General features: G+C 46.6%; 1 protein-coding gene and 1 long non-coding RNA gene across 2 annotated transcripts in view; one reads left to right on the top strand and one right to left on the bottom strand.

The window, feature by feature from the left end:
* Nucleotides 1-4,070: 4,070 nt before the first annotated feature.
* LOC121344608 lies at nt 4,071-9,788 on the top strand. The gene is made up of 5 exons (XR_005953853.1): nt 4,071-4,253; nt 6,865-6,914; nt 7,823-7,898; nt 8,198-8,363; nt 9,710-9,788. It is a non-coding gene; the product is annotated as an uncharacterized LOC121344608 (long non-coding RNA).
* The window catches only part of HMCN1 (hemicentin 1), a 165,486-nt gene continuing 143,690 nt past the window's right edge, over nt 5,341-27,136 (bottom strand). Inside the window, exons 86-107 of the mRNA XM_041420752.1 lie at nt 26,657-26,738; nt 25,387-25,656; nt 24,715-24,885; nt 24,031-24,201; nt 21,637-21,807; nt 20,830-21,000; nt 20,497-20,667; nt 19,947-20,117; nt 19,578-19,727; nt 19,268-19,405; nt 18,820-18,941; nt 17,763-18,000; nt 16,584-16,646; nt 15,432-15,551; nt 15,028-15,162; nt 14,540-14,653; nt 14,134-14,259; nt 13,337-13,465; nt 10,084-10,434; nt 8,190-8,309; nt 7,710-7,836; nt 5,341-6,670 (exon numbers count right to left, since the gene is read on the bottom strand). Of these exons, the coding sequence (XP_041276686.1) occupies nt 6,304-6,670; nt 7,710-7,836; nt 8,190-8,309; nt 10,084-10,434; nt 13,337-13,465; nt 14,134-14,259; nt 14,540-14,653; nt 15,028-15,162; nt 15,432-15,551; nt 16,584-16,646; nt 17,763-18,000; nt 18,820-18,941; nt 19,268-19,405; nt 19,578-19,727; nt 19,947-20,117; nt 20,497-20,667; nt 20,830-21,000; nt 21,637-21,807; nt 24,031-24,201; nt 24,715-24,885; nt 25,387-25,656; nt 26,657-26,738 (3,678 nt within the window). The 3' untranslated portion in view covers nt 5,341-6,303. The remainder of the gene's footprint in view (nt 6,671-7,709; nt 7,837-8,189; nt 8,310-10,083; nt 10,435-13,336; nt 13,466-14,133; nt 14,260-14,539; nt 14,654-15,027; nt 15,163-15,431; nt 15,552-16,583; nt 16,647-17,762; nt 18,001-18,819; nt 18,942-19,267; nt 19,406-19,577; nt 19,728-19,946; nt 20,118-20,496; nt 20,668-20,829; nt 21,001-21,636; nt 21,808-24,030; nt 24,202-24,714; nt 24,886-25,386; nt 25,657-26,656; nt 26,739-27,136) is intronic.

Below are 27,136 nucleotides of genomic sequence, written 5' to 3'. Positions count from 1 at the left end.
AACAGGTCCTAAAATCTAAGCTCACACACCTCTGTAATAGAATGGAGTTTATCTGGACAGACTTTGTAAAACTGGAAAAAACAGCTCAATAACCAACGTTCTCGTAAGGGAAATAGTTGTGAAAGTGCTGTTAACCAACATGATGTTATACTGGAAGGTGTTTAATAGCTTCCAAAACTAATTTTTTAGATAACTTGTACAGAAAATGGTGTTGGTCTCCTTTCCTGTAGTTACGCATTTCGCTATCTTGTATTTATCTCTAATGACACCCCAACAGAGGACTGCTCTGAATAAAAGAGTTGAAAGAGCAAAATTAAATTGTTCTGTGCAAGGAGCAAACTCCTGCCAAGTGAAAAAAGGCCAATTTGAGAGGAAGAGCAAACAGATCTGGAAGTGTAGCAAGGCTGATTCCTGGCAGTAAAGACAGGCTGAAATTGAAAGGAAAGGAGTAGCTGGTTGTGTTTGTAGATAAGATCAAAGTCTTTGTGCCGCTACTCAGAGTTATTGTGAGTGGGAGGGAAAGGATTTGCTGTAGTCAGAGGAGAGCTTATTGCTGTAATTGAGAGGTGGCTGAGAAGTTGATGCTTAGGTACATAAAGCTCAGACTTTGACTTCAGTGTAATTGGGACCAAATACCTAATTTGAAGATGTTGTCTGGATGTGTATCTGAGTATCAGAAGCATTTGTTGAAAGACACAAATGATGACAGAAAAGTGGGAGAGTTTGGGGTTTGCCAAGTGGAACAAGCATCCATTGTGTTTTTCTCAGTTCAGCTTTAGGTGATCAAAGGACGTTGTCAAAATACTGAAAAAACCTGTGGAAATGGGCAACTGACTCACGTGGCTCTAAATCACGAAAATGTCTCAGACTTTAGCATGGCTGGTTTAAATTCCAGTTTCAGGGTGGAGATTTGGTGATTGTTATTTTCTGTTAATTCCTTTCTAGCATCCAAGATGGGAGAAAAATCAATGCTGTGTGATTTATTTAGATAACCAACAGGGCTTCATAAACAAGCAGAGGATAATCTGGTGGTGCTGAACTTCACTGATGAACCTGACTGCCCAAAAAACAGCTTTTCTTCTCCAAAAGGCTGATTCTCAGCTAGGTTCAGCCTCTTTCCATTAGCTGCTCTGCTGGTGTGTTTTTACATACTGTGGTAATTAATTTTGCAATGGGCCCTTCTGTCCTGTTTATAATTTTCAAATCTATATCAAGACCATTTGGGTTATAGCAGCTCTAAGTAAAACTTAGTTATTACTTGCAGTATCTGCTGAGACCTTTTCTATGATTAAGAGAGATTTTGGTTAGCTGAGGTGCCCAATTTGAAGGCAGTTGGAGTTTTTTAGCAAGGTTGTGACTGGCTTTCATTAGAAGTGGCTTTTTGGTAATTGCTGATGGCTCTTTGCTTGTCTGTAGTAAAGCTACTACAGGTGGTAAAAACACCATGATACTACCTTGCTGTGCATTTGGGCTGGTGAACACAAACCACTTCTGTCTTAGGGCCTCATCTATTAAAGGACAACATTGTTTATGCATCCAAAACTTTTCAAAACATGAGCTGTGAAATGTTAGCAGTAATATTTTGGCACAGGCTTTGCAGGGTTACACCCAACTTGAGGTTCTCTATCAGTCTCTGCATCACTGAGAGCATTGCAGAGCAACCAGTAAGAAAACCACCAATATTTCCTTTCCAACAAGGCCACAGCAGCTGAGAAAAGCAGGCTGGCCTGAAGGATTGGTAAATAGTGAATACTGGTGAGCTAATTCTGCTCGCAGACAGATGAGGAAGGATGAATAAATTTGATGCAATCAGGGTTATTTACAAGGTTTATATTTAAAGTCTAGTTCTTTTAAGTAGAAGAGAATTTGAAGAAGTGATGGTTATGTTGCAGATTTTTTCAGCCCATCTCTTTCCCATAAGCTCTCAAGCATGGGAGCTGATAGGACATCTCAGCAGAAAACATCTGCTGAGGTGCAAGGAGGCTTTGTCCTCCCCTGCTTATCACTGGGGCTCCTGTAGTCCCTTCAATGTGTGTTTTCATGTTGTTTTCTCATGTTATTTTTGTGTCTTCCATTTCAGTCAGTCATGCAGTGGCACCAGAGACCTTTGCATTTTCCTCTCTGGACATGGGGAAATCCTATTCCTTTGCTTGTTTTTTTTGTGAAGAGGCAGTTGTTCCTGTGGCATTTGGGAACCCATTCTTCTTCCAGATTTGCAAACCCCATCTTTTACATCTACAGCAGCAGATTCCAGAGGCAGTACAGCTAAAATCCTGTGAAGGAACCTTGATGCTGTTTGGAACTGGGCTTTTTTATGTGCCACTGTGTTTATCAGGGACAGTGATAATGGGATGCTGGTGGGCTTTGCCTCTGAAGCTGGAGACCCCAAATCTGATACATTCCTTTTTTTAAGCTTTTACATACAACTTTGTGTTTGCCAGTGGTTCTGCTACAGTTTTGCATAGGAAGAGTTGGCCTTGCTTGAATTATGGGCTGTGCAGTGCAGCTCTCTTGATACCTCTCAGGTGTTCTCTATGAGTGGAGTCCTTGGGACACTTCTTGTGATCGAGCAGGAGAGCAGGACTTGATTTGTGTGACTGTTGTGCAGTAAGCTGTTCAGAGGTGTGGAGGGGAGCTCCTTAGCAATGAGAAGTTATTAATAAGGAAGATAGCTGCATCTCACTGAATTGCAAGACTGCTGAAGTTACCCAGAGCCACAGGAGATGTGCAGTGCTTACATACAGTGAAAAATAAGAGATCCTCTTCTTTGCACAGCATTACTTCAGAGCACTTCTTAACCTTTGCTGTGTATTCTGAACAGCCCCTTGGCTTGGTGATTTTTGTGATTCCCCCATTATTTAGCTATTCATAAACTATAATTTGAATCTATGTTAGTGCTGAACTGCACCTTTTTTTATCCATATGCCTTTATCTGTAAGCAAGTCTCCTTTCCTTCCCTAACACTAAATTTATCAAAGCAGAATAATCTGGCACGAGTTGTGCACTGAAGATTTGAACATTGAACCCAGTGATCTCAGAGGCGATTTAAGTGTGTCCAGACATGCAAATGTGTTTATAAAAATCTGCAGCCAGATAGAGATCACATTTAACCTTGTTCAGAGGGCGTGGCTGGATGCACTGCTTGGATGTTGAGATGATTAGAGCAGTGCCACTGAAGGTGTGATGTCTGAGGACCCATTTAGCTCTGGCCATCAGCTGGCACTCTCTGGTGTTTCCTTGCTGTCCCAGCTCACACCCAGAAGCTTGTGCTTCTTAGTTTGCCCAGGTTTACAAGGGGCAAGTGAAGTAATTCACTAAGAGTTCCTGTAGTCCCTGTGGCGTATCAACTCTGCATGAATGGGGACCTTCTGCATGTGCCAGAGCTGGAAATGTCTCTGATTTCCCCTCAGGAGCTGCACTTAAGCCATTCAGACTCTCCAGCATTAATGGAAGTTGGTGAGGAAGGTGCTTTAGGTTTCCAGACTTCATTGTGGTGCTGAGTGCTGGCAATGAGATTCATCTGGTTTTGGGCTGAATCAAAGCTCTCCACCTGATCAGAGGCTGAAGTCCACAAGGTAAGAGGAGCCTTATCTGCCTGCAGGATTCTCCACAGAAACAAAGCACAGGACTGCCCAGCAGCCCACACCCATCCATGCATTTGTACATCCCGTACCCTGACAGGTAACTGGAGATGTGCCAGGTGCCTCCTCTGCACCCTGGCCGGGGGATCCTACAGCAGTGCTGTGTGTGCTGCTCCCACTCGTGTGTGACAGCAGGCCGGGTGCTGGGATTCCAGCCTTGTAAAATAATCCATGGATTTCAACTGTTGCGCTGGGCCAAGTTTTTATTGGCAGCAGCCTTGGGTTGGAGCTGCCAGAACTAGAAATGCCTCTGAAGGCAAAGGGCTCCAGAACTCCCCCTGGACCCCGGGAGCAGTGTCCTGCCTGTAAGTGCCCCGCCGATGTGGGCAGTGACGACTGCGTGACTCAGCGTCCGGCTTGGTTTCGCACCCACTGTCTGGATCTAACTTGGAAGTGGACATTTCCCAGTCAGGCACAGCTGCTCCGCTCTTTGCTGAGCATCCATCTCATCTGATGACATGTTTTCCCTTCAGCCAGCACTGCCTTGTTTCCAGCACAGGCTCATTACTGTACCCATGCAGTAGCTTTTCACTTCGGCCAGTGTGTGAAGGAAAACAAAGCCCCAGTGCATTTCCTCTCTCCAGGGGCTGGCAAGCTGGATCCCTACAGAAGGTATGATGGGCATTCCTTACCTGCCTCTGGTTGCTGAACACCTGCCTTTTATGGTGGGTGTGAGATACCTGATGCTGTGGTGGGATTGACATTAGGGCATCAGTCACCTTTAACAGATGCTGGTTCTGAATTCTCCATCCTTTCTAGCCCATCAACCCTGGTTTCATCCCTGAACTCCTGTTCCTGCCTTACTCCTCTCCTAGACCTTAGATTTGGAAGGAATCACATGGGTTTTTCCAAAGGGGTGTATTTAACGTGCAGTTTCCTTAAGGCTTTACCAAGAAAGGATTGTTTGTGGGAGGAATAGTGAGTCTGGTTGTATTCTGGCAAAGGCTGGGGTTTAGCAGATGTTTTCCTGGAATACAGGCATGGGCTGAGTGCTCTGGGCACTGCTGCAGCAAGTGACTGTTACTTCTTTTAGGGTCAGATTGATTAGAAAGGTTGTAAACTCTGCTGGGGTTTTCTCCCTTCTCACAAAATATGTCACAGTAGAAATTTTTGTGTTCTGGGAGTGGAGTTAGTTAGATGCACTTAAGGACATCACTTTCAGTCTGATTCTCATCCTTAAAAGACATTGAGGTAATTACCTGTACCTAGTATAACTTACTCTCACTTCTCCTTCCCTCATGTCTTTTTCATGGGATTTGTCTTCTTTGAGCTGTTCTTATTTCTCAAGTCAGGTTTCTGAGAAGCAAACCTGTTCAGTTTGAAGTCTGTAACTCAGATAAATCTGTATAAAGTGCAAAGCAATTTTAAGTCATCCTTGTTTTGCAGGACTACTTCACTTGGTGCACTGGAAAGGGAAGAAAAAACAAGGGGACAACAAGTGGGGATGTCTAACGTTGGTTAATAATATACAAGAATAGAGACAAAATTTTACTGGGAGACAATTTGTTCTTGTGGCTGAAAAACTACTTTAAAGCTGGTGATAATCTCTTACTACCCCAGAGTGCCGGGAAGAGGGAAAAGAGCTGCAGCTGCTCCCTGGTTTACTGGGCATGGTACCTTCTGCATTGTCCCCTGGCACTTAGGGCGAGAGCTTTAGAAATGGAGAAGAATTTTTTCAAAGATAAAACTCCCAGCAGTCTCAAAGTTGATGGGAACCTTTATTTTGATTATTTTCATTGTACTGACATTGTCCTTTTATGCAAACTTAACTGTAAAACAGTCTTGAGATACTGCATAGAAAATACACATAGGAAAACCACATATATACACGTCCATAAAAATAGAATACATCTTGGCAAAATTACTTGTGTACAGTGTATTGACATTATTGAACCAAACTTACATCACCTTTGGAGAAAAATGTTCCATGTGCGTAAAACCCCAGACCATTTGCTGAGCTGGGAGTATGGCAGTGGATATGGGTTTGGGTTAAATAAATGGCTATACCAGAATGGCAGAGTAAAAACAAGTTATAAAATACCTGCTCTATAAAGTAGAAGAAGCCATTTTGGTTTTTTTCATCCAAAAAATAGCAACATCTCTACACTTGCATGGAAACCAAAGGTACCAGTTCCAAATTCTCCTGTAGATTCATTAGCTGCAAACATACTTTAATGCAATTTGTTTCAGCATTTGCAACCCTTGGGCACAGTGGCATTTGGTGGGTTCGAGCACACAACATAGTATAGCACAGCCCTAATTCTATTGGGTAATTGATAAGGAAAAAAAATCTAACAGATACAAAATTTAAAACACTTAGCAACCTTTAAAATATGTAGACCACTTGAAATTATGGGTTTATTTTCTTCAGTTACTTTCAGTGGAGGCTGCTCCTTGCTTACTGCTTTGACTACATGGATGTCTCTGCTGCTTTTCAGTACTGTGGAAAGTGACTATTCCAGTGTAATAAATAAAGCAAGTGGTAACAGGTCCTCAAAGCCATGGATCTTCCTCTTGAATTGGAACACCAGAACTGGAGAGGCAGCCTCCGGGAAGCAGGGGAGGAGAAAAGCGCATAGCACCCTGTGAAGTGCGGTGGTTCCCGTATGGGCAGGCAGCAGAGCAGGCTGCAGCAGCCTGGCCCTGGGGAAGGAGGTCGAGCTCAGTAGGGGAAGGCGGACACGGCGATGTAGATGATGAAGGTGGTGCGGTACTCGACGCTGCCGTCGGCGCCGTAGGACAGGGCCCGCACGCCCATGCGGTACGTCCGGGGCTCCCGCAGCGCCCGCGTGGTGAACACCACCCCCTTCCAGTTCTCATCCCTCAGGGCAAACGGCACGGCGGGGTCCTCGTCCGCCATCAGGAAGGTGGTCCTGGGGTGCATGACTTGGTCGTGAGTGTAGGCCACCAGCCGGATCAGATCCTGCCCCGCGGCGATGCCGAAGGGCAGCGACAGCAGCTTGTACTCCAGGGCGTAGGTGCTCAGGTCACACTCCAGGTCGTTGGCTGGGCAGCTTTTGAGACAGAACCTAGGAAGGAGCAGACCACTTTAGCCCAGGGAGAAGGCACAGTATCTTAAGTACTGGGATAGGTCTTAGAAGATAAATTTTTCCCCTGTTTACCCTGTTGCAGATTAAAACTTCTCTAGAAGTGCTTATGCACTCTTCATCCACTCTTCCTTTAGAACTGCAGCCCAGTTTAACATCCCTTTTTGCCTCAACAGGATCATCCCAGAAAGATGTTGGCTGCACTGATGTCATTGATGTCCACAGGGTAAGTTTTAGTGACTGTGCTCTTAAACATTAGAATGGCAAAACCTAGTTTAAAATGTTCTGGACAGCATTTCAGGTACATGTCTGTTAGGTCATAAAATAAAGAATATGTAGTGAAGGGCAGAATAAAATTTACTTTTATTAATTAGAAGTTAAAACATGAAATCTTTGCTAGTACACTTTGCCAGTGCTAATGGAGGTCGAAGGACATGACCTCCATGTCAGTGTAGATGTCACTGCAGTTGAGTTTGATCCCAAAAGATGGTTTCTGACTATGAAAAAAGCTATTTTTGTTTGAGGATATTGAAAGATTAAAATATATCAATATAGGTTTTTTTCCCAGAACAGGGAAATAACATAGCTTAACAGGAACTTAGAATTATTTTCATGACTTAAAGAATGTATCTGATGCTTTGAAGCTGATAGCAAGTCAGGTCATTAGAGAGATTCAGATTAGATGTTAGGAAGCAATTCTTCCCTGGCAGTTGAAGCAGTGGCACAGATTGCCAGAGAAACTGTCGCTGCCCCCATCCCTTGGAAGTGTCCAAGGCCAGGCTGGACAGGGCTTGGAGCAGCCTGGGATAGTGGAAGGTGTCCCTGCTCATGGCAGAGGGTAGAACTGGATGTTCTGTTAAGGTCCCTTCCAACCCAAACCATCCCAGGACTCTGACTCTATGATCTCCAAGCTACTGTGAGCTCTACTGGTGTTAGGCAAACTTACATTTTCTTCTTTAACAAGCACAGGTTAAGGAGCTGAGCTTGAGGCAGGTGAGAAGGGGCTGAGAATAGAACATACCCAGAATGTGGCTCTCGCTGGTAGTTGGGTGGACAAGGAGTGTCTATGCACTGGTAGCTTCCTCTCATGTTGAAACACATCTGATTTGATCCACAATTTATGTTCTCTTCAAGACACTCATCAATATCTGGATGGAAAAACATGCAAGGGATCAACTGCTGGTAGAAGAATTAACGGGTGAAAATCAAAGTGGGTAAAGGCTGAGCAGAGCCCAGAATGTGCCTCTGTTTGACCCCAGAGCATGGAGCTCAGTGTGTAATGAGAAAGTCACAGGCGGAGAATTAAAAGTTGCAATTGTCTAGTTCGCTAATATTTTATGAAACAAAGTGTGGAATATTAAAACTTTTGAAACTTGACATTTTGAATGCTGACTCTCACACAGCCAATTCAGAGAGGTGGCTCAGCCATGTGCTGGGCCTGGCTGGTGTCAGGTTTCTTTGCAGACCTCCCCCAGAGCACGGCAGGGATGGCTCTCCGTACCTTGGCAGGTTTTGCCGTTGGGCATGAGGCGGTATCCCGCGGGACAGGCACACTGGAAGCTGCCCAGGCTGTTCCTGCACTCGTGCTGACACGTGTCTCTGCTCTCACACTCATCGATGTCTGCGGAGAGAAGCACCAACACCTCAGCGCTCCCTGAGCCTGCCATGAACGCAGGTACCTTCCCCCTATTTATGTACTGCAAGTGTACAGACAGAGCTGGTGGGAGTTGTCTGGATCTCTTTTTCTGATGGGGTTGAACATCTAAGACTAGAGTGTCCCCTTACCTGTGCCATTCCTTGTAACTCTGCAGGCACTAAAGTCATCTTTGAGGGGCTCCTCCCCTCGGTGAAGAGCAGCTGTGACAGATCCCAGCTGAGGAGACCAGTCCTGAGACAGAGCTCTGGGAGAAAGGGGGATGTGCCACCTCTGTCCACTGCCAGGGTCATACAAACACGGTCCTGCCCTCAAAGCAATCTGAGCTGCCTGATAATCAATCAGGTGTTAAGCAACATGCTTAGGGAACACCCACGCTCCTTATCTCACCAGAGGAAGCCTTGTTACGGTGGGAGTCTTCCTTACAGTCACTCCCTCCTCAGGCAAAGCTGTTTCCCTTTTAAACTGACCTTGCCCATCCCAGAGGGATGAATTAGGCTCGGTAGCTGGGAAGACTGTCACTAAATGCTCTTCCTTTCTTTCGTCCTTTTTTTTTTTTTTTTAAAATCTCCCTCTCAAATACAGAAGTACCCGTGCCAGACCACATTATGTAAAGTTTCCAGAGCACATTAGCATGATTTAGACACAGATAATTTGTAATTATAATGGCTTTTAAAACATCTGCCTAGTTCAGGACAGCAGCAAAGTAATCTCAAGCAAGAGTTCAGACTTGCATGGTTAAATCAGTGGAAGGAAGGTCTCTGCTTCCCCTTTGTTGGACTGACAGGGGTTGCATTAGATCAAAATGCAAACAGAAAAGAGAAACAGATCTGACTACAAACCTCTGTGCTGTTAGCAAATCCTGATGGTTGCCTAGAGAAAGAATTTTCTTTAACAAAAGCATCATTTGGGGGTATTTTTTATATTAAACAATAATTTTAAAATTTAGGTATTTATTCAATGAAATTAAAGTGTCATGGAATATTAATATTATTAATAATATTCATGGCATATTAACTAATTCCAAATGGAAGCTAGGATGAAGATCAAAATTGGAAACAAACCCTTCCCTCAGGGTTGTATTCCTGGGTCTCTCAATTAACCTGCATATATATATATATATATATATATATATATATATATAACACCATAACAATCCACATGGATGTGACTACTGAAACCTCTCTGTAGCTTAAATACAAGGTTTGATGTCTTCTCCATGCTCACTGAATTACATTGCAACCCCTTTTCTTACATAAAATAATGTAAAAGCTTCTCTGCCTGTTGCCTGTGTGGCAGTGGCAGTGCTGGCAGTGGCCCCAGTGTGATCAATTCTAAAATGGTTATTCCAAACCTTTCTGACTTAGATTACTGCTGCCAATGGGAATCTGACAGAAGCACTCTAAGTAAGCTGGGGCTGCTGGTGGCTTTTGTTGTGTGAGAAGATTCACCAAGGTGAGCTACTATGATCAGGAGAAAGACAATTACAGAGGGAAATACTTTGCATACAGGTAATAAGCAGCACAATTAAAACAGAAGGTTTTAAGGAGGTTTGAGAACATTTTTGCTACCATGTGAGCCAAGACAGCAGAGACCAGAACATGCAGAACCCTCTGAATATTGACCAGGGTAATTGAAAGCACAACCCCAGCACCACAAACCCTCAGCCCCTGGTATATATCACAGAGTAACCTAAGAATAAGGCCCAAAATAGAGTTGCATAGACAGGACTGACATTTACCTACACATCTGGCATTTCTTGCCTCATAGCCTTCAGGACAAGTTTCTCTAAGGTTCCTTCTAGTCCTGGAGAAAGGTATTCTGCTGTTCCTATACTCTGAGAAGGAGCTGTAGAGATTTGAGGAGTGCCTGTAATAGTGCTGCAGTTGCTGGTTGTCTCTCCCAGGGGAGAACTGAGCATAGTTATAGCTACTGTAATAGGCACCCGAATTTGGCACCCTCTCCAATCCGGCGCAAGATTTCCCATCACCCAGTAACTGCTGCCCAGGTAGACAGAAACACTTGAAGCTGCCGGGGGTGTTGGTGCAGTGAAGTGCACAGGGTTTAGGCACTTGTTCACATTCATTAATGTCTGCTCATGTGACATGATCCAGAGCCCCAAACCATGTGGAAAGGAGAGAGAAAACAAACAAACAACAACACATAACTATACATATATATACACACAGATACTTATCTCAGTGTCAGGAACAAGCTGAAGACATAAGTGAGGTTTGGAGGCAGTAAAACATGGAGAACACTAGGCCAAGCAGGCAGGATCCACTGTCCTGGACTGTAAGAGACCTTCATTCTCCCACAGGCTGATGTGACTGTGCCCACCAGGACAGGAGCCCTGCTGAAGCCTTGTTTCTGCCTCAGCTGCTCAGCACTCTCTTAGTAATTGGTTTTTTTTTTTTCCTTAAGTGTTCCACAGATGAATGGAAGAAGCTGTTCTGCCTCAGCTGCTCAGCACTCTCTTAGTAATTGGGTTTTTTTTTTCCTTTAGTGTTCCACAGATTAATGGAAGAAGCTACTGGTCCCTTCTTTAAAAGACAACCCTTAACACAGAGCATTCCAGAGAAGTACAGTCTAGAAATTCCTTACACCCCACACTAAGGGAAGCACAGCAGGCTCTGATGTAGTTATTGTGCCCTGTGTTGGGGGAATCACAGAATCATGGAATGCTTTGGGCTGGAGGGAGCTTACAGCTCAGCCAGTCCCACCCCCTGCCATGGGCAGGGACATCTTCCACCAGCCCAGCTTGCCTCAAGCCCTGTCCAACCTGGCCTTGGACACTGCCAGGGATGGGGCATTGGGCTCAAGAACATGTTTCAAGGCTGCAGGGGCAAGAGGTCAGGTACCTTCTAACTTTTGGTGCTGTTACTGGTCATTCCAGCTGTGACAGGCTGGAGACTCAAGAATACATATTAATTCACTTTTGGACAATTAAAAAATAGAATTATTTTTGCTTTCATAAGCAATGTCTTTTTCTTTTTAGTTGTTTAAATTGCAGTCCAAAGTTATTTGGACCAGCAATAAATATCCATCCTTAAATCAAAACTGAGTGCTGAGCTCACAAAGTCTAGTAAAGGCCTTGAGGGTACAACATGCTGAGTGTCCTTCCCTCCAAGTAACTCTAAGTGCTCTTGGGACTGCAGGACCTTCTCCCACAGTCTCTCTGACACCACCAGAAAGAAATTTTCTATAGTTTTTATCAAGTTACTTCAGTCTCAGCTGGAAATTGGACACATACTGTATTTCTTTTCAAACTTAGTATTTCTTCACCAAAAAAAGACAGAAGTCTATTAATTCCAAACAACTCTGCAATGACCAGAAATAAAAAACCTGCTATTAACATACAGCACAACATATGAATAACGGACATGTATTATAAACATTATCCTACTAGAAATTAAAGATGATTTTAATAATTTAATAATTTAATTATTCCATAGTAGTGTGTATTCTTCCAATTACTACTGTAAAAATGCCATTAAGCCAGCGTTGTCACAGTTTCATTTGGATCCCCTATGAACAGAAACTTCTGAGCACAGCTTGTAACTCCCCAAGCCACACATTAATGAGAATGGTATTTAAAGATCAATACTGTCAGAATACAGTAGAACATTAGGCTGCATTTTTATGAAGTGGTTAATATTTGATACATTTAAGGCTTTAAACAATTTATGGGGATATTAATAATTAATTGCTTTAACAGTTGGAAATCCAGAAATAGTAATTACAGAGCGTTACAATATTTTGCAGCTCTTATTTGGCAAACACAACTGAATCTTCACATATTTGTGGAATTATCATTTATGGGGATATTAATAATTAATTGCTTTAACAGTTGGAAATCCAGAAATAGTAATTACAGAGTGTTACAATATTTTGCAAACACAACTCAATCTTCACATATTTGTGGAATTATCCTTAGGGTAAAATTTTCAGGTGTTACAAATGAGAATTTCACTTTAAGGATGACAACAACTGATCTGAATTTTAATTATAAGAAAAAAACTATTTATCTTGAAGAAGTCATCAGGGAGGAATGTTTTCCTGACATATGTAACAGCAATTGAAACCAACCTCACTTGGTGTCATATACCCACATTCAGAAATCCTCAATATCAGGGTAGGTCAGCTCTTACATTTTAAATATTTGACATAAATGTAGTAAAGGTGATTCTAAATGATCCTACTGCCTTCCTGAAGTCTCTTAAATGCCAGGGGAAGTGCTTATCCACTTGCCCTGGCCCCACACATTAAACTTTCATGCTCCCCCTGTCAGAGCTCTGGAGTCTTCCATGATGTGGGAGAAAACCCTGTGTGGCTTTATGCTAAGATGGCACAGGGAGTGACTGCATGGCTGGCATTCCTCTGAGTGCCAGGGATCCTACTCCTTCCCTGCTGGGAGCCACCCAGGCCAGGAGGGGAGTACTGAGGGAGGAATGCAGACCAGGTCCCTGTGCTCTGCCTGCTGGGGAACACCCCTGGCAGTCCTGATCAGGGCATAGGTGTACTTGGGATGTTCAGGAACCAAACTCAGTTCTGGGTCTGTGGCCTCTTGCAGCTCCTTGGGACGTGCTCCCCAGGGGAACCCACATGACTCCCTGGGTGACTGCCTTCAGGGCTGAGCCAGGGCACAGCCAGGCACATCCACAAACCCCACTAAGCTATTCTTCTAATGAACCTTCAGATTCTTATAACTGAAGCCTCCTGTGGAGCAGTCATTTGCCACATCCATCCACCAGTGCCCTGAGTCCCTCTTACACTTTGTTTTCAAAGCACAGCCCCAAACCCATCTCTGTTTGGAACCATTTAGCTCTGTTTGTTCAGAACGGAACGCTTTGTTTTAGACGGCCAATTTGGAAACGCAGAGCAAGCTTGTCTCTACAGCATGGTCTCGCCCAGGGACAGCACTGCTGGTGTGCCGCAGCAGAAAGCCAGGCAAAAGCAGAGCACAGGTGTGAGAGGTTGCAGCGGCAGCTTACCCACGCAGGGCCTGGCCGTGCCCTGGGCGCGGAATCCTCGCGGGCACACGCAGCGGTAGCTGCCGCGGGTGTTCTCGCACAGCTGGTTGTAGCGGCACTGGTGCGACCCCGACCGGCACTCGTCAACATCTGCAGCACACGGCAAGGCAACAGTCACAGCTCTGCCACAGCCTCACTGCGGGAGGAAGCTGGGGCTGCTCCATCCCTGCCAGCGTCCGAGGACAGGCTGGATGGGGCTGGGAGCAGCCTGGGATCGTGGATGGTGTCCTTGCCCATGACAAGGGGTAGAAATAGGTGATTTTTAAGGCCCCTTCCAGCCCAAATCATCCCGTGATTCCACTGGAACAAAAGCTTTGGTACCACCTACCGAACATCAGCTCTGCTTAAAGCCCTCCCTGATAAGCAGCAGGGACCCGTGATCTTGATAGAGAGCTCCTGAGCCAAACTCTTATGAAATCATGCACACACAGAGCAAAACATTTCAGTCAATGAATAACAGAGAAAACAAGGTTCTGACACAGAGAAGACATCAAGGGAAATCACTGCTTAAGAACAGTGGAAAACTAGAGGTGGCAAGGATGCATCTGCTTTTTAATACCAGCTACAAGGAAAGTTAAATACAGATGCTCCATACGCAAAAACAAATTGGTGCTTTAGTATGTGCAAATACTAATAAATGGAGATGGACAATCTTCAGGATTATGTAAAAAAATAAATATCATTAAAATAAATTAAAATTAAAGAACATTGTCCCTGTGTTACCCCAAGCCACACAGTGCATTAATGCTTCTACTCACCAATGCAAGTCCCGTTCTCTGCTTTGGTCATTCCACTGGGACACAGATCAATGCACTTATAGCCACCACGGGTGTTCTTGCAGAGCTGATCAGGCCTGCACACGTTCTGCCTGCACTCATTGACATCTTATTCAAACAAAAGTAAAAAAAAAAAAAAGCAAGATTGAACTCAATTATGAGGTAATGAAATTACCCTGTGAGCACATATTGAATCATTTCACGCACATGGATCAGTCAGCCCAATTCTTGCTGCCTCTGGCTTTCAGTACTGCTTGACAGATTCCAAAATGTACATACATTAAGTGTATCATCCATAACAGCATTTTCTTTCATAAGAGAGCAACAAATAAATGCTGAACTCTGTCTACTGGAAAGAGGGAAGGGACATTCAGAACTTCATCCCTACCCACACATTTTCTGCCCTTCAGCTGGAATCCTGGGTCACAGCCGCAGTGGAAACTTCCTATGGTGTTGAAGCAACGCTGATGGCAGGAGTTGGACTCTTGACACTCGTTAACATCTGTGGAACAACACAAATCCTTGACACCAGGGCTGGGAGTTGCCCCGTGGGCACTACCTGAGCAGGGTTTTGGCTGAGTTCTGCTCAGGAGTGTTTGCTGCTCTCCCATCTTTGTGCAAGAAAATGCACATGGGACGCAAACCCAAGAATGCTAATTTCTTCCCTGATGGGATTTTAAATTTATTTCTAAAGACAGACGAAGAAGCAAAAGATTAAAAAACAAAACAAACCTATAGAAAAACCAAACCCCCAAAAATCCACAACCTTAAGAATGAAAATTTATAGACAGGTACTTGGAGATGCCCCCTGAAGTGAGTTTCAGCTGCATGAGAGCATTTCCAGCTGCAGGAGAGCTGGCGACCCCTGAGGCGTACCTTGGCAGCTGAAGCCGTCGGGCGTCCTGCGGAAGCCGCTCCCGCAGCGCAGCACGCAGCGGAAGGAGCCGGGCAGGTTCTCACAGTCCTGCCCCCCGTGGCAGCTGTGCCCCCCCAGAGCACACTCGTCGATGTCTGCAAAGGGAAACGAGCTGCAAACCCTGCCCAGCCAGCACAGGGGACACACCAACCCGTGTCTGCAGCACCAGCAACTAGAAACACGTGACCGCAAGTACGTACAGCTATGAAACAGAATACCACCAATGAATTGTGTTCTCATCATGAGAAAACAGCCTAAATAAAACCTCTCCTTAGCAATTTAAGTGCCTCTTAAGGCATTTTAAGGCCTTCAGTTATCTTTAGGGCCTTTGTATCCAAACTGTCCCCAGCAGCACCTTTCTTACCCTGGCACGTTCTGCCATCAGCAGAGATGGTGAAGCCTTTGGGACAGGAGCAGTAGTAGGATCCCATGGCATTGTGACACGTGTGGGAACAAGGATTTCCCACAGCACATTCGTCTTCATCTGGAACAAGAAAATGTTTGAAAAACCAGTGAGACTTCCCAAGAAACTACTCCAGTCTGATCTTTCCTCAGAGGTGTGCAACTGAAACCCACAGGGCAAAACCAGATCCAGCAATTCCCTTCATCTGCAATCTTTCAAGAGGTAATGAAATAAGTCCACAAAATGATCTCAGATGATTTCTCCCTAAAACAACCCCGACTTTTAGAGAGACAGCCAGGGTGCTCATGTGCTTCTCTCCACTTCCATCCCCCAAGCAGTAACACGTGGGCTCCTGGCTGAGACGCCAACACTCAGCCTTTCCTCCACGCAGCTCACCCAAGTCCTTTATTGCTCTGCAGTCTCAGTTTCCTCCAGGAGTACCTGAGGTACTGATTTAAAAGCTGTCTGGGCACTACTCACATTGTAGGTGAGGACAGAAGTAACATCTTCAGCTGCCCTTGGATCCACACCCTTTTAGCAAGGATCACTCACACTTTTTGAAGTGCATACTTTGATACTTTGAACTCTAAATAAATGGGATGTAGGTTCTGGTGGTTTAATAATGTGTCCAGCTCTAGAGTTCTCAGCACAAGGTGGACACGGACCTCTTAGAGCAGGTCCAGAGGACACCATGGAGATGCGCCAAGGGCTGGAGCCCCTCTGCTCCAGAGCTAGGCTGGAAGAGCTGGGGGTGTTCACCTGGAGAAGGGAAGGCTTCATGGAAACGTTAAAGCCCCTTCCAGTGCCTAAAGCAGCTCCAGGAGAGCTGGAGAGGGACTTGGGACAAAGGCCAGCAGGGACAGGACACAGGGAATGGATTCCCACTGCCAGAGGGCAGGGATAGATGGGATATTGGGAAGGAATTGTTCCCTGTGAGGATGGTGAGGCCCTGGCACAGGGTGCCCAGAGAAGCTGTCCAAGGCCAGGTTGGACAGGGCTTGGAGCACCCTGGGCTAGTGGAAGGTGTCCCTGCCCATGGCAGGGTGGAAATAGGGGATTCCCACCCACAGCACTCCAGACTCCATGGTTACAGCCACCCGTGTCAGTCGTTACCTGAGCAGTAAGGCCCAGAGGAGTCCAAAGCAAACCCCGCAGGGCACTGGTTGCTCCGATCCCCTGTATGGTAAAGGAAGCACATGTCACTTGTGGATAAAAATATGGCCATTTCATTACTTTAACAGCAAGAACTGCAGCCCAGCAATTTTACAATATTTATTATATTTCAACACCAAACCAGAAACTTTTAAATGCAGCCTTTAGTGGTTTTTCTACTTTGGCACCAGAAGTCAGTATTGCATGGCTTGTGCTGGTTTCAATGACATTGAATAGGTGTGTGGGGGTCCCCTCAGAGTGAGCTGCAAGTCCCATCCCAGCCTAGTACATCCTGGAAAGTTTCTTACTGAAAGAATAAAGACCATTCAGTTTTACTTCACATAACAGGAGGACAATAGACCCAAACCAAACAAATCATCATGTCACAAATCTTAGGAGGCCACTGTAGAGGAACACAACCATGTACTACAAACTGCAGTGAAAAAAACTTAGGGAGAGACTCCTCAAAGGACACACAGCTTTGGCTGCTTGAAAACTGAAATTTAAAAAACAACATTTAAAAAAATCCCAAACACCAGTATCTTAATTGTTGGAGGAAATAAATACTAGTTCAGTAAATGCTTAGCCAGATCTAATCACAGGCATATCTTGACCCAGAGACTCCCTTTTATCAGATCTCTTTTTAAATTAGAAAAAAAAATTATTTGGCTTTCAAATTGTACAATAAGCCCCTCGTTTGGCAAGTGGGAAAAAACTTATTTTACTTAATTTAGAATCTTGTTACTGAAAAGAAAGACTGAGACAGGCAATCCCTCTGTTTCATTTACTTCCAAACCGGAGTAATTTCCCTACCACATAAAAAGTAAGCATCCAAATAGCATTAAAAAAAGTAACAAGCCAGTTTGCTCATTAATTAGAGCTTCTCAAAGGAAAATCTGCTCACCTAAATCCATGCCCATCCCCTTTGGTCACTCAGGATCATAAAAGCCAGCAGTTAGCAATGCTAACTAATAATTAATTTATGGGCACATCAACAAAACTGTTAAGTCCTGGGATCTACACTAAAACTATCCAAGTTTCACAGAATTTCTTTTGAGACTACAAGTGACTCAATGAATTCTAGGAAGAGAAGATACTCTTTCCCCACTGTTTGATTCCTGGGAAGGCCTAGAACAATACCTTTTGCAATGGAAGCCTGGATTTTGAAAGCCACGGCCTCCTCCAGCGGGTGGTACTGTGTTGTGATGGAGGCAGCGCGCAGTGTCTGCACCAAGAAGGGCATCCTGCCCTTGGAGGAGTCGTAGGTGATGGTGTGGTTCCACGTGTAGGGAACGCTGACCCCGTCTGCCGCGAAGAGGCGCGTGGAGTGCGCGTGCAGCTGCCCCGGGCCCGTCTGGATGTAGTCCTCTGTGTAATCCTGCAACAGAAGCCTGGCCATCAGCTGCTCCCACACCAGCACCAGCCGGGCCTGTACTTCAGAGCTGTCAGATGTGTTTGGAGAAAGGGGCTGATCTCAACCACTGAACAAAGGGTATTGCACACACACGGGTCCTTTTCATTCTTATTTAACTGTTCAGTCTTAACGCTGCCTGGTCGAATACTTTAAATGTACTGAGATACATTTAAAGTAACATACCTGATGTGCTGAAAACCCTGATGATGGAAGCCACAGCAGAGGATGTCTAAAAAATATCTTACTCCTCAAAAACAATCTTTTGATATCTAAATATCTGGCTTTTATTTGAAGTCAGATGCTGACAATTGTGCTAAACAAACAAGTGGCGGAGAAAAATTCTGCCACTGAGGAGGGGTATAAATATTAGACATACTACATATTGCAGTTTTTCAAAATATCAACAACTTCAGCTGTATTTACTGCATCTTGGGATTAATACAGTAAAATACTAGTTACCTGTTGCTAATTACTATGTCAGAGAGGTTAAAGATGCACCCTTCTAGCTCTGCCCAAACAACCCTGACATGCCAGCCATCAATAACTGCCCTGAAGAACCTCCTCAACACCACCTGCCAACATCTCGAACTCTTCAGAGACTAACACCACCCTCCTCATGAGAACTTTTTGCTTTCAAAGGCAACATCAGCACCATCAGTTCAACCAGGCACATAAGAAGTCACATACAATACAGCAGGTTGTAGGACTCAGTGTTTCTGCTTTCCTCTGGATGAGAGAAGTACAGATGCATGAGAGCAGGGGTGGTACCTGAAGCAGCTTTACCTTGACACTGACATCAGCCACCGACTGGAGCTGCAGCACGTGGCCACTCACAACAACATCCAGCAGCAGGGCCCCATCCGTGTCCAGGCCCCGGGCAACGTGCGTCATGCGCAGGATCTCACCTGGCAGTTTAACAGCACACCAATTTGTCACACATTCCCAACAGTGACTCCCAACAGCCACATGGAATCAAAACTGGAGTCCCTCGACCAGTTATTTATACTTACATTTTGTAAGGTGTACCATGCCCACGAGAAAAAACACAATGCATTTCAAACTACAGCTCTAAAAGGTGGAATAAAGCCTCAGAAGGCTACAGCCCGCCTGAAAATACTAGTGTGAGCACAAGACCCAAATTTCAGCAATGGTCTTCTGCTGTCTTTTCAGAAATGCAGCCTCTATCTGGCTTATGGACACAGAAAGCACTGATCTATCCTGGGCAACTCACCAGTTGCAAACTCCACTTGAGTTTCTCTCTTGAAGACAGCATCAGTGAGTGTAAACCCATTCATTGCTTCTCCAATTTCTTTGGCAGTTGTCCAATAAACAGGGCTGAGTATGGAAACGAGCTTTCTCATTGCTGGGCCTGAAGGAAACACCAAAGAAAATTGGGGAGCTTTAATCTTTGATCACAGACCCACGTGCACAGGAGCTGAATATGAAGATCTAGAACTAGTGTAACCCTTCAGATTTAAACCAGAAGACCATAGGTATTGGTGTATTCAGAGAAAAAAAAGATCAAAACCAAAGAAGCCTACCAAGGGTCCGAGGGACGTTCGTGATCTTTGCCTGTATCACTCTGGTGTCAGAATCCGGGCTGTCCGTTACTGTGGCGTTCAGGAAAGCAATCCCAAATTCCACATCATTGATATTGCCAATGATGCTGCCCTTGGCACGTGCAGGCCCACCTGTTCAGGAGATGGGGGAGAGGCAAAACACAACCCCATGTGATAAGTGCTGTTGGGTATTTTAGGGGAGAGAGAACTAGGCTTTAGTTGCAGGGCAGATTTAAGCCCAAAATATTAAATTAGCCAGTCAACTCGCCAAGATGAGAGATAGCTCCAGTGAAATCAGGAGTGCCACAGGCTTTCAGCACACTGTCATGCATGCAGGCTGTAAATACTCACCAGGACATGCTTGGGTGTTGCACCTGGATATCTGGGAGGAGTCCCCAGGGCAAGGACGGCCATGATTTAATGGGGCTGGACTGCTGCACAGGCGCACCCGGGTCTGCTCTCCTCCTCCACAGGAAGCAGAGCACTGGCTCCATGACTGCCACTGCCCCCAGTTTCCATCCACTGCAGAATAAAGAAAGCAGTTTTTCAATTTAAATGCTTCAGGCTGCATCAGTTATGCTGAAGTCAATTCCTTCCTGGAGGAACCAAGTTTCTAAAGGAATGTCTTAAAGGACAACAAAACCATTATAACAGGCAGGTGTGAACACTCCTGCTATCAGAAACACAGAATCCCAGACTGGTTTGGGTAGCAAAGGACCTTAAAGCTCATTCAGTCTCACCCCTACCACAGGAAGGGACATCCTCCACTGTCCCAGGTTGCTCCAAGCCCAGTCCAACCTGGCCTTGGATACTTCCATGGGCGGCCTACATTCCTCATGTGGCATATACCCCGATGCCTTCCAGGGAAAGCTGCATTCCCACTGCTGTTGTGAGCACTGACCTGGGCACAGGTCCGTGCTGCACCTCTGGATCTGCACGTCAGCCCCAGCACAGGCCCTGCCGCCGCTGGCCGGGCGTGGGTTGTCACAGCTCCGGTACCGCCTTGTCTGGCCCCCGTTGCATGTCCGACTGCAAGTTCCCCAACTGCTCCATGGGCTCCAGTTGCCATGAACTGCAAGAATAAGTCAGATTTGATCTTCCTCAGGGATTTAAAACCAGACAGTCAAGCTAGGAAAGTACTTTTGTTGGAGACTAACTTCTTATGTTTTTTTTTCCCCAAAAGAAAACAACCAAGCCCAGAGAGTCGGTGAATAGCCCAACCCAAACCACTTACCTGGGCAAGGATCACTGTTGCAAAAATCCATTTGTATGTCACTTCCCTCACACTTGTGTCCCCCGAACTGCGGGGCCGGGTCGGAGCAGTGGCGCGTCCTTTGCCTGCTGCCTCCCCCGCAGGACACGCTGCAGGAGCTCCAGCTGCTCCACGAGGACCACTTCCCATCCACTGGGGAGAGAGGCACGGCAGTTACAGCCCCTGACTCCAGCAGTAACACAGCACAGCAGTGCTACATTGGGGAAAACTGAACATGGATGTCATTGCCTCTCTACAGCACCTCAGCTACTCAGGGATTTCTCCCCAGAGACCTGGGGGTGGGTATGGGTGAGAGCTGGACCAGCCTTGGCCATGTGAGGTGGGACCAGAACTCCCCATGCCCTGGGCTGATCCCCCAGTGTGGACAGCAGGGGAGAGAGGATTCTGCTGGTCTGCCCTTCTCAGGTGAGACCCCACCTGCAGAGCTGCTCCAGCCCTGGGGCCAGAAGCACAGAAGGAACATGAAGCTGCTAGAGAGGGTCCAAAGGAGGCCCCAGAGCTGCTCCCAGGGCTGGAGACCCTCTCCTCCAGAGCCAGCTTAGGGTTGGAAGGGACCTTAAAGCTCTCTCTCTGGAAGAGCTTAGGGTGTTCACCTGGAGAAGAGGTGGGGTGCATTTGTAGGGTCTACAGCAGATGCTATGTAGTGACAGTCAGTGACAATAAAAAGCCTGAAGGGGAGTTTTTTTCAGGGATTAGACTTTCAGAACCAGAAAGCATGAACCGAGACGGAAGCAGAACGGGAGGAGGGAAGGAGAAGTTTGCTCTCACCTGGGCAGCGCCGGCGGAAGCAGAGCTGGAGCTGCGTGTCGGGGCCCTGGCAGCGGGGGCCGCCGTGCGCCGGGGCCGGGCTGGCGCAGAGCCGCGGCCGCGTCTGGGTGCCCTTCCCGCAGGTGGTGCTGCACGGCCCCCACGGCCCCCAGGGGCTCCACTCGCCGGCCACTGCAAGGGCAGCACAGCTCCAACACTGCTCCAGAATGGGCACCCTGACACCACACACTGCCCCAGAACAGACACACCTGGGATATCCCTGATCCCACACTGCCCCAGAACAGACACACCTGGGATATCCCTGATCCCACACTGCCCCAGAACAGACACACCTGGGATATCCCTGATCCCACACTGCCCCAGAACAGACACACCTGGGATATCCCTGATCCCACACTGCCCCAGAACAGACACACCTGGGATATCCCTGATCCCACACTGCCCCAGAACAGACACACCTGGGATATCCCTGATCCCACACTGCCCCAGAACAGACACACCTGGGATATCCCTGATCCCACACTGCCCCAGAACAGACACACCTGGGATATCCCTGATCCCACACTGCCCCAGAACAGACACACCTGGGATATCCCTGATCCCACACTGCCCCAGAACAGACACACCTGGGATATCCCTGATCCCACACTGCCCCAGAACAGACACACCTGGGATATCCCTGATCCCACACTGCCCCAGAACAGACACACCTGGGATATCCCTGATCCCACACTGCCCCAGAACAGACACACCTGGGATATCCCTGATCCCACACTGCCCCAGAACAGACACACCTGGGATATCCCTGATCCCACACTGCCCCAGAACAGACACACCTGGGATATCCCTGATCCCACACTGCCCCAGAACAGACACACCTGGGATATCCCTGATCCCACACTGCCCCAGAACAGACACACCTGGGATATCCCTGATCCCACACTGCCCCAGAACAGACACACCTGGGATATCCCTGATCCCACACTGCCCCAGAACAGACACACCTGGGATATCCCTGATCCCACACTGCCCCAGAACAGACACACCTGGGATATCCCTGATCCCACACTGCCCCAGAACAGACACACCTGGGATATCCCTGATCCCACACTGCCCCAGAACAGACACACCTGGGATATCCCTGATCCCACACTGCCCCAGAACAGACACACCTGGGATATCCCTGATCCCACACTGCCCCAGAACAGACACACCTGGGATATCCCTGATCCCACACTGCCCCAGAACAGACACACCTGGGATATCCCTGATCCCACACTGCCCCAGAACAGACACACCTGGGATATCCCTGATCCCACACTGCCCCAGAACAGACACACCTGGGATATCCCTGATCCCACACTGCCCCAGAACAGACACACCTGGGATATCCCTGATCCCACACTGCCCCAGAACAGACACACCTGGGATATCCCTGATCCCACACTGCCCCAGAACAGACACACCTGGGATATCCCTGATCCCACACTGCCCCAGAACAGACACACCTGGGGTATCCCTGATCCCCCACAGAATGCCATGAGCAGTGGCCCAAACAATCAGCACTTTGACAAGCAAAGATCAACTCTTCCCTTTCTGTTTTTTAACCACATTGCCTCACCACCAACGTGGAACACCAGAACTGAATGCTTAATCAAATCTGGAGTTTCCCACTTCTCTGGGGAGGATGGAGGCCTGAGCAGGGCCAAGACAGCCTGGCTAAAGGATGCCAGAGAGCAGCAGACAGGGCTGATTTTCCTGCCAAAACCTAGAGAAATGAGTCTCAAGCCCATGGATGAGTATTTGGCATCACAGTGGCAGCAGAGCCAGGGAAAATGGAAAAATCAAACACTGCAAATTGTACAGAAGGGAATATGTCAGTGGCAAAGGCTCTGAATAAACTATAACCTGTCAAATGTGGGAAATACTCATGGGACAGGAAGGAAAACTGACATTCAGGCAGTTGGGAGCAAAATGTGGCTAAAAATTATAACAATAAAGGAAAATACACAGATAAGAAATTACTAACAATCATTTTTACATAGCTTTAAATAGTTGGTTGTTTGGGTTTGGTTCTTTTCTTATTTTAACTGACTTTGCAAGATAGGTTTAGAGTAGAGAAAATTTGCACTGTGAGGATGTGGGTAACAAGTACTGGAAAAGAGTAAAGTACAAATTAATATTTTTACTGGCGTAAAAATAAAAAAGAAATTGCTGATATTTCTTACACTTACTTTTGTGATTCTTGTTTCCAAGAACTCATGCCATTCAATTAAAAAAAAAAGTAATTAACAACTAAAAATAAGCTGAAATAATTTGAGTTTGGAGAAACAAACAGACCTTATGTGAAGCACCTCATGCAAATAAGGTTTAATTACTCTAAATTACTCTTACCTGGGCAAGGTCTAAGATTGCACATGACTGACTCCAGAGCACTGCCTTCACAGGGCTTCCCTCCATGCTGAGCTGGGGGGTTACTGCAGGTCCTGCTCCTTGTCCTGTTCCCTTGGCCACAGCTCCTTGAACATTCTTCCCACAGCCCCCACTCTGACCAGCTCCCATCCACTAAGGACCAGAAAAAGCCCAGTTTTCATGAAACAATATTTTTGCAATATTTCTTGAAATGTTCTCTTTCTTTCCAAAATTAATTACAACTACTTAGAAAAATTAATCTGCCATCAAGATCCATGGTGATGAAGTTCATTGTTTGGGCACTTAATGCAAGGCACATTAAAAGTGTCAATTTTCAGTATTTAAAACAACATAGAGGGAGGGATATTTAGATGGGCAGACAGCAACAGGACACAGGTGAAAGGTTTTAAATTAGAAGTGGAGATATTTAGATTAGGTATTTGGAAGGAATTGTTCTCTGCAAGGGCGGGCAGGCCCTGGCACAGGATGCCCAGAGAAGCTGTGGCTGCCCCTGCATCCCTGGAGTGTCCAAGGCCAGGTTGGACAGGGCTTGGAGCACCCTGGGCTAGTGGAAGGTGTCGCTGCCCGTGACAGGAGGTCTAATGGGATGGGCTTTGGGGTCCCTCCAACCCAGACCCTGGCGGGACTGTGTGTGGGCAGCAGTACCTGGGCAGGGCTGGCGGTGGCAGCTGCGCAGGTCGGAGTGGGGCCCCTGGCAGCCGCGGCCCCCGTTGGCCGGCACGGGGCTGTCGCACTGCCGGACGCGCTCCTGCACCCCCTGGCCACAGGTGACGCTGCACGCCCGCCATTCCAGCCAGCTGGAGAAGCCGCCGTGCACTGCAACGGGAGCAGGGATGCTGCTGGGCACTGCGGGCGCCTGCAGCTCCCTTAGGCCGGCACAGAGAAGTGAAAACTGCACCTCCTGACCCTTGGAAATCCATCTCGCCTCATGTCATTACTGTGCACAAATCTGTTACCATAGTCCAAAGACAATTACTGTATATGCTCCTAAATGCTTTTCTTTAGAGACACAGTTCAAGTTATGACATGTTCTGAGGACAGGATCTGGTTCAAGACCCTTTCATTATAATTTTTGTCTCTCATCCTTCACAGCCTCTATCTCTCCCAGCTGGATGAGTATAACAGAATAAAACTTAATGAAAGAGAACCCCACTGACACTTCAGACTAGGCTTACCCTAGACCTAATGCTTATAAAGAAAATAAGATCAGGCATCTCATCCATAAAATGTGGGCAAAACGAATGTCGACCACATTTGATCCAGATTAACGCTGTCATCTACCAGCTTCAAAGTCACTGTGACATTTTGTGCACCTACCCTGCACAGTCAGGGGCACTGTGACGAGGACGGACCCCAGGAGGTTCCTGGCTATGCACTCGTACTCGGAGGTGTCCTCCCTCTGCAGCGCGGCGATGCGCAGGGAGCCGTTGGGCAGCAGGGCCACTCTGTCGTCACCCAGCACGGGCTGTCCCTGGCGGGACCAGCTGATGGCAGGAGGGGGCTCTCCCCTGGCCTGGCAGTCCAGCACCGCCGTGGCACCGGCTTCCAGCACGGTGCCCACCGGTTCCACAGTGATGACTGGGGGGCCTGAAGAGAAAGGGTTCTGTGGGTGACAGCACACGGGCACAGGCCTGACTGATTCAGTATTAAAGCCAGCGCAGAGAAATCCCAAGTCAGTTTACTTTGACTAAAATCATTATTGCTGATCCCCTGCAGGCTAAATAGAAACAAAGAATCCTTAAGGTTGGAAAACAGATCACCAAGTTCAACTATCAACCCAGCCCCACCACCGATGTTCACCACTAAACCGCATCCCCAAGTGCCACCAAATAGACACACGTTACAATGCCAACAACAAGCTGGCTTGAACATGCTGCAGTCTGAGGACTAAAGCAGAGATTAAGGCTCAGCTATAAGAGCTCATGCTCTTCTTTATTGCTAAAATGGGTTGTTTTTCATAAAACCCACAGAAGATGTTATTATTCATGTCCAGAGACAACTGAGGGGTAAGGAACAGACCCACAATGCCTAAGGCTGCAGTAGGAAGGGCATGTTTAGAAATTATCCCACTAGCAAAGAAAAACTCTAACATATTATTTTTGCTAAAAATAAAATATTGTCAATGAGAATTAGGATTCATCATACAACTTGAGAATCTAGTTTATTCCAGTTGCATTGAGTGAGCTAAGAGAAACAGGCCCTTTTCACAGAGTGGTTCAGTTCATTCCACACTGCTTTCTATGATAAGGCTCAACCACCCTCTAAATCCCTCTCTTCTTTGACTTCAATCACAGCTTAGACCAGACTCTCATATATTCATGATGAAAGATGCCCAGAGAAGCTCTTGGCTGCCTTATCCCTGGAAGTGTTCAAAGACCAACCAGCTCTAGTGGAAGGTATCCCTGCCCACAGCAGATGATCATTAAAGTCGCTTCCAACCCAAGCCTTTCTACAATTCTGTGGAAGAGATGATGAGTCCAAATCTCCATGGCAGTGCTCAACCAGAAACACTCCCCCAGGATCTGCACATCCCCACAGGCAGGTTTTCACTCCCTTAAGGGGCACGAAGCCTCCCTTTGAGCCTTACTCTGCAGGGTCAGTGTCAGGCTGCGCTCCACCACACCCACGTCATTGGTTGCCACACACTTGTAGTCACCAGCATCTTCATTCTGAGGAACAAAACAGGGGCTCAGTCTTCAGAGCCCCTCCTGGCAGGGAATTTTAACCCCAATTCAAAATGCAGACATGAGTACATGGGGAAAAATAGGGGTCTTGCTGTTCAGATTAGGAATTTAGATTTGAAATAAGAGATTTGCACAAGAAGAATGCAATTGCTTTTCAGCTGACCTGTAGAAGCCAGGCTCTCTTAAAGGTCAGGAGCAAAGGTCCCATTTAACTGGTCATGACCAGGATCTCACACACCAACAATTAGTATGCAAATTCAGTCCTTCTGACAAGCAGGGAGAACTCTGACCCCATGGGGATTTTTGCCTCAATAATTTGAATCTAATTCCAGTCTGAATTAAAACATTTGTTAAAGGTGAAAGCAAAAAAGGATAAATGTCTA

The sequence above is a fragment of the Onychostruthus taczanowskii genome, unplaced genomic scaffold, assembly GCF_017590055.1.
Source record: "Onychostruthus taczanowskii isolate IOZ18803 unplaced genomic scaffold, ASM1759005v1 scaffold65, whole genome shotgun sequence".
NCBI lineage: Eukaryota > Metazoa > Chordata > Aves > Passeriformes > Passeridae > Onychostruthus > Onychostruthus taczanowskii.
Note: the sequence above shows the minus strand (reverse complement) of the source record. Positions and strands in the feature narration are given on the sequence as shown.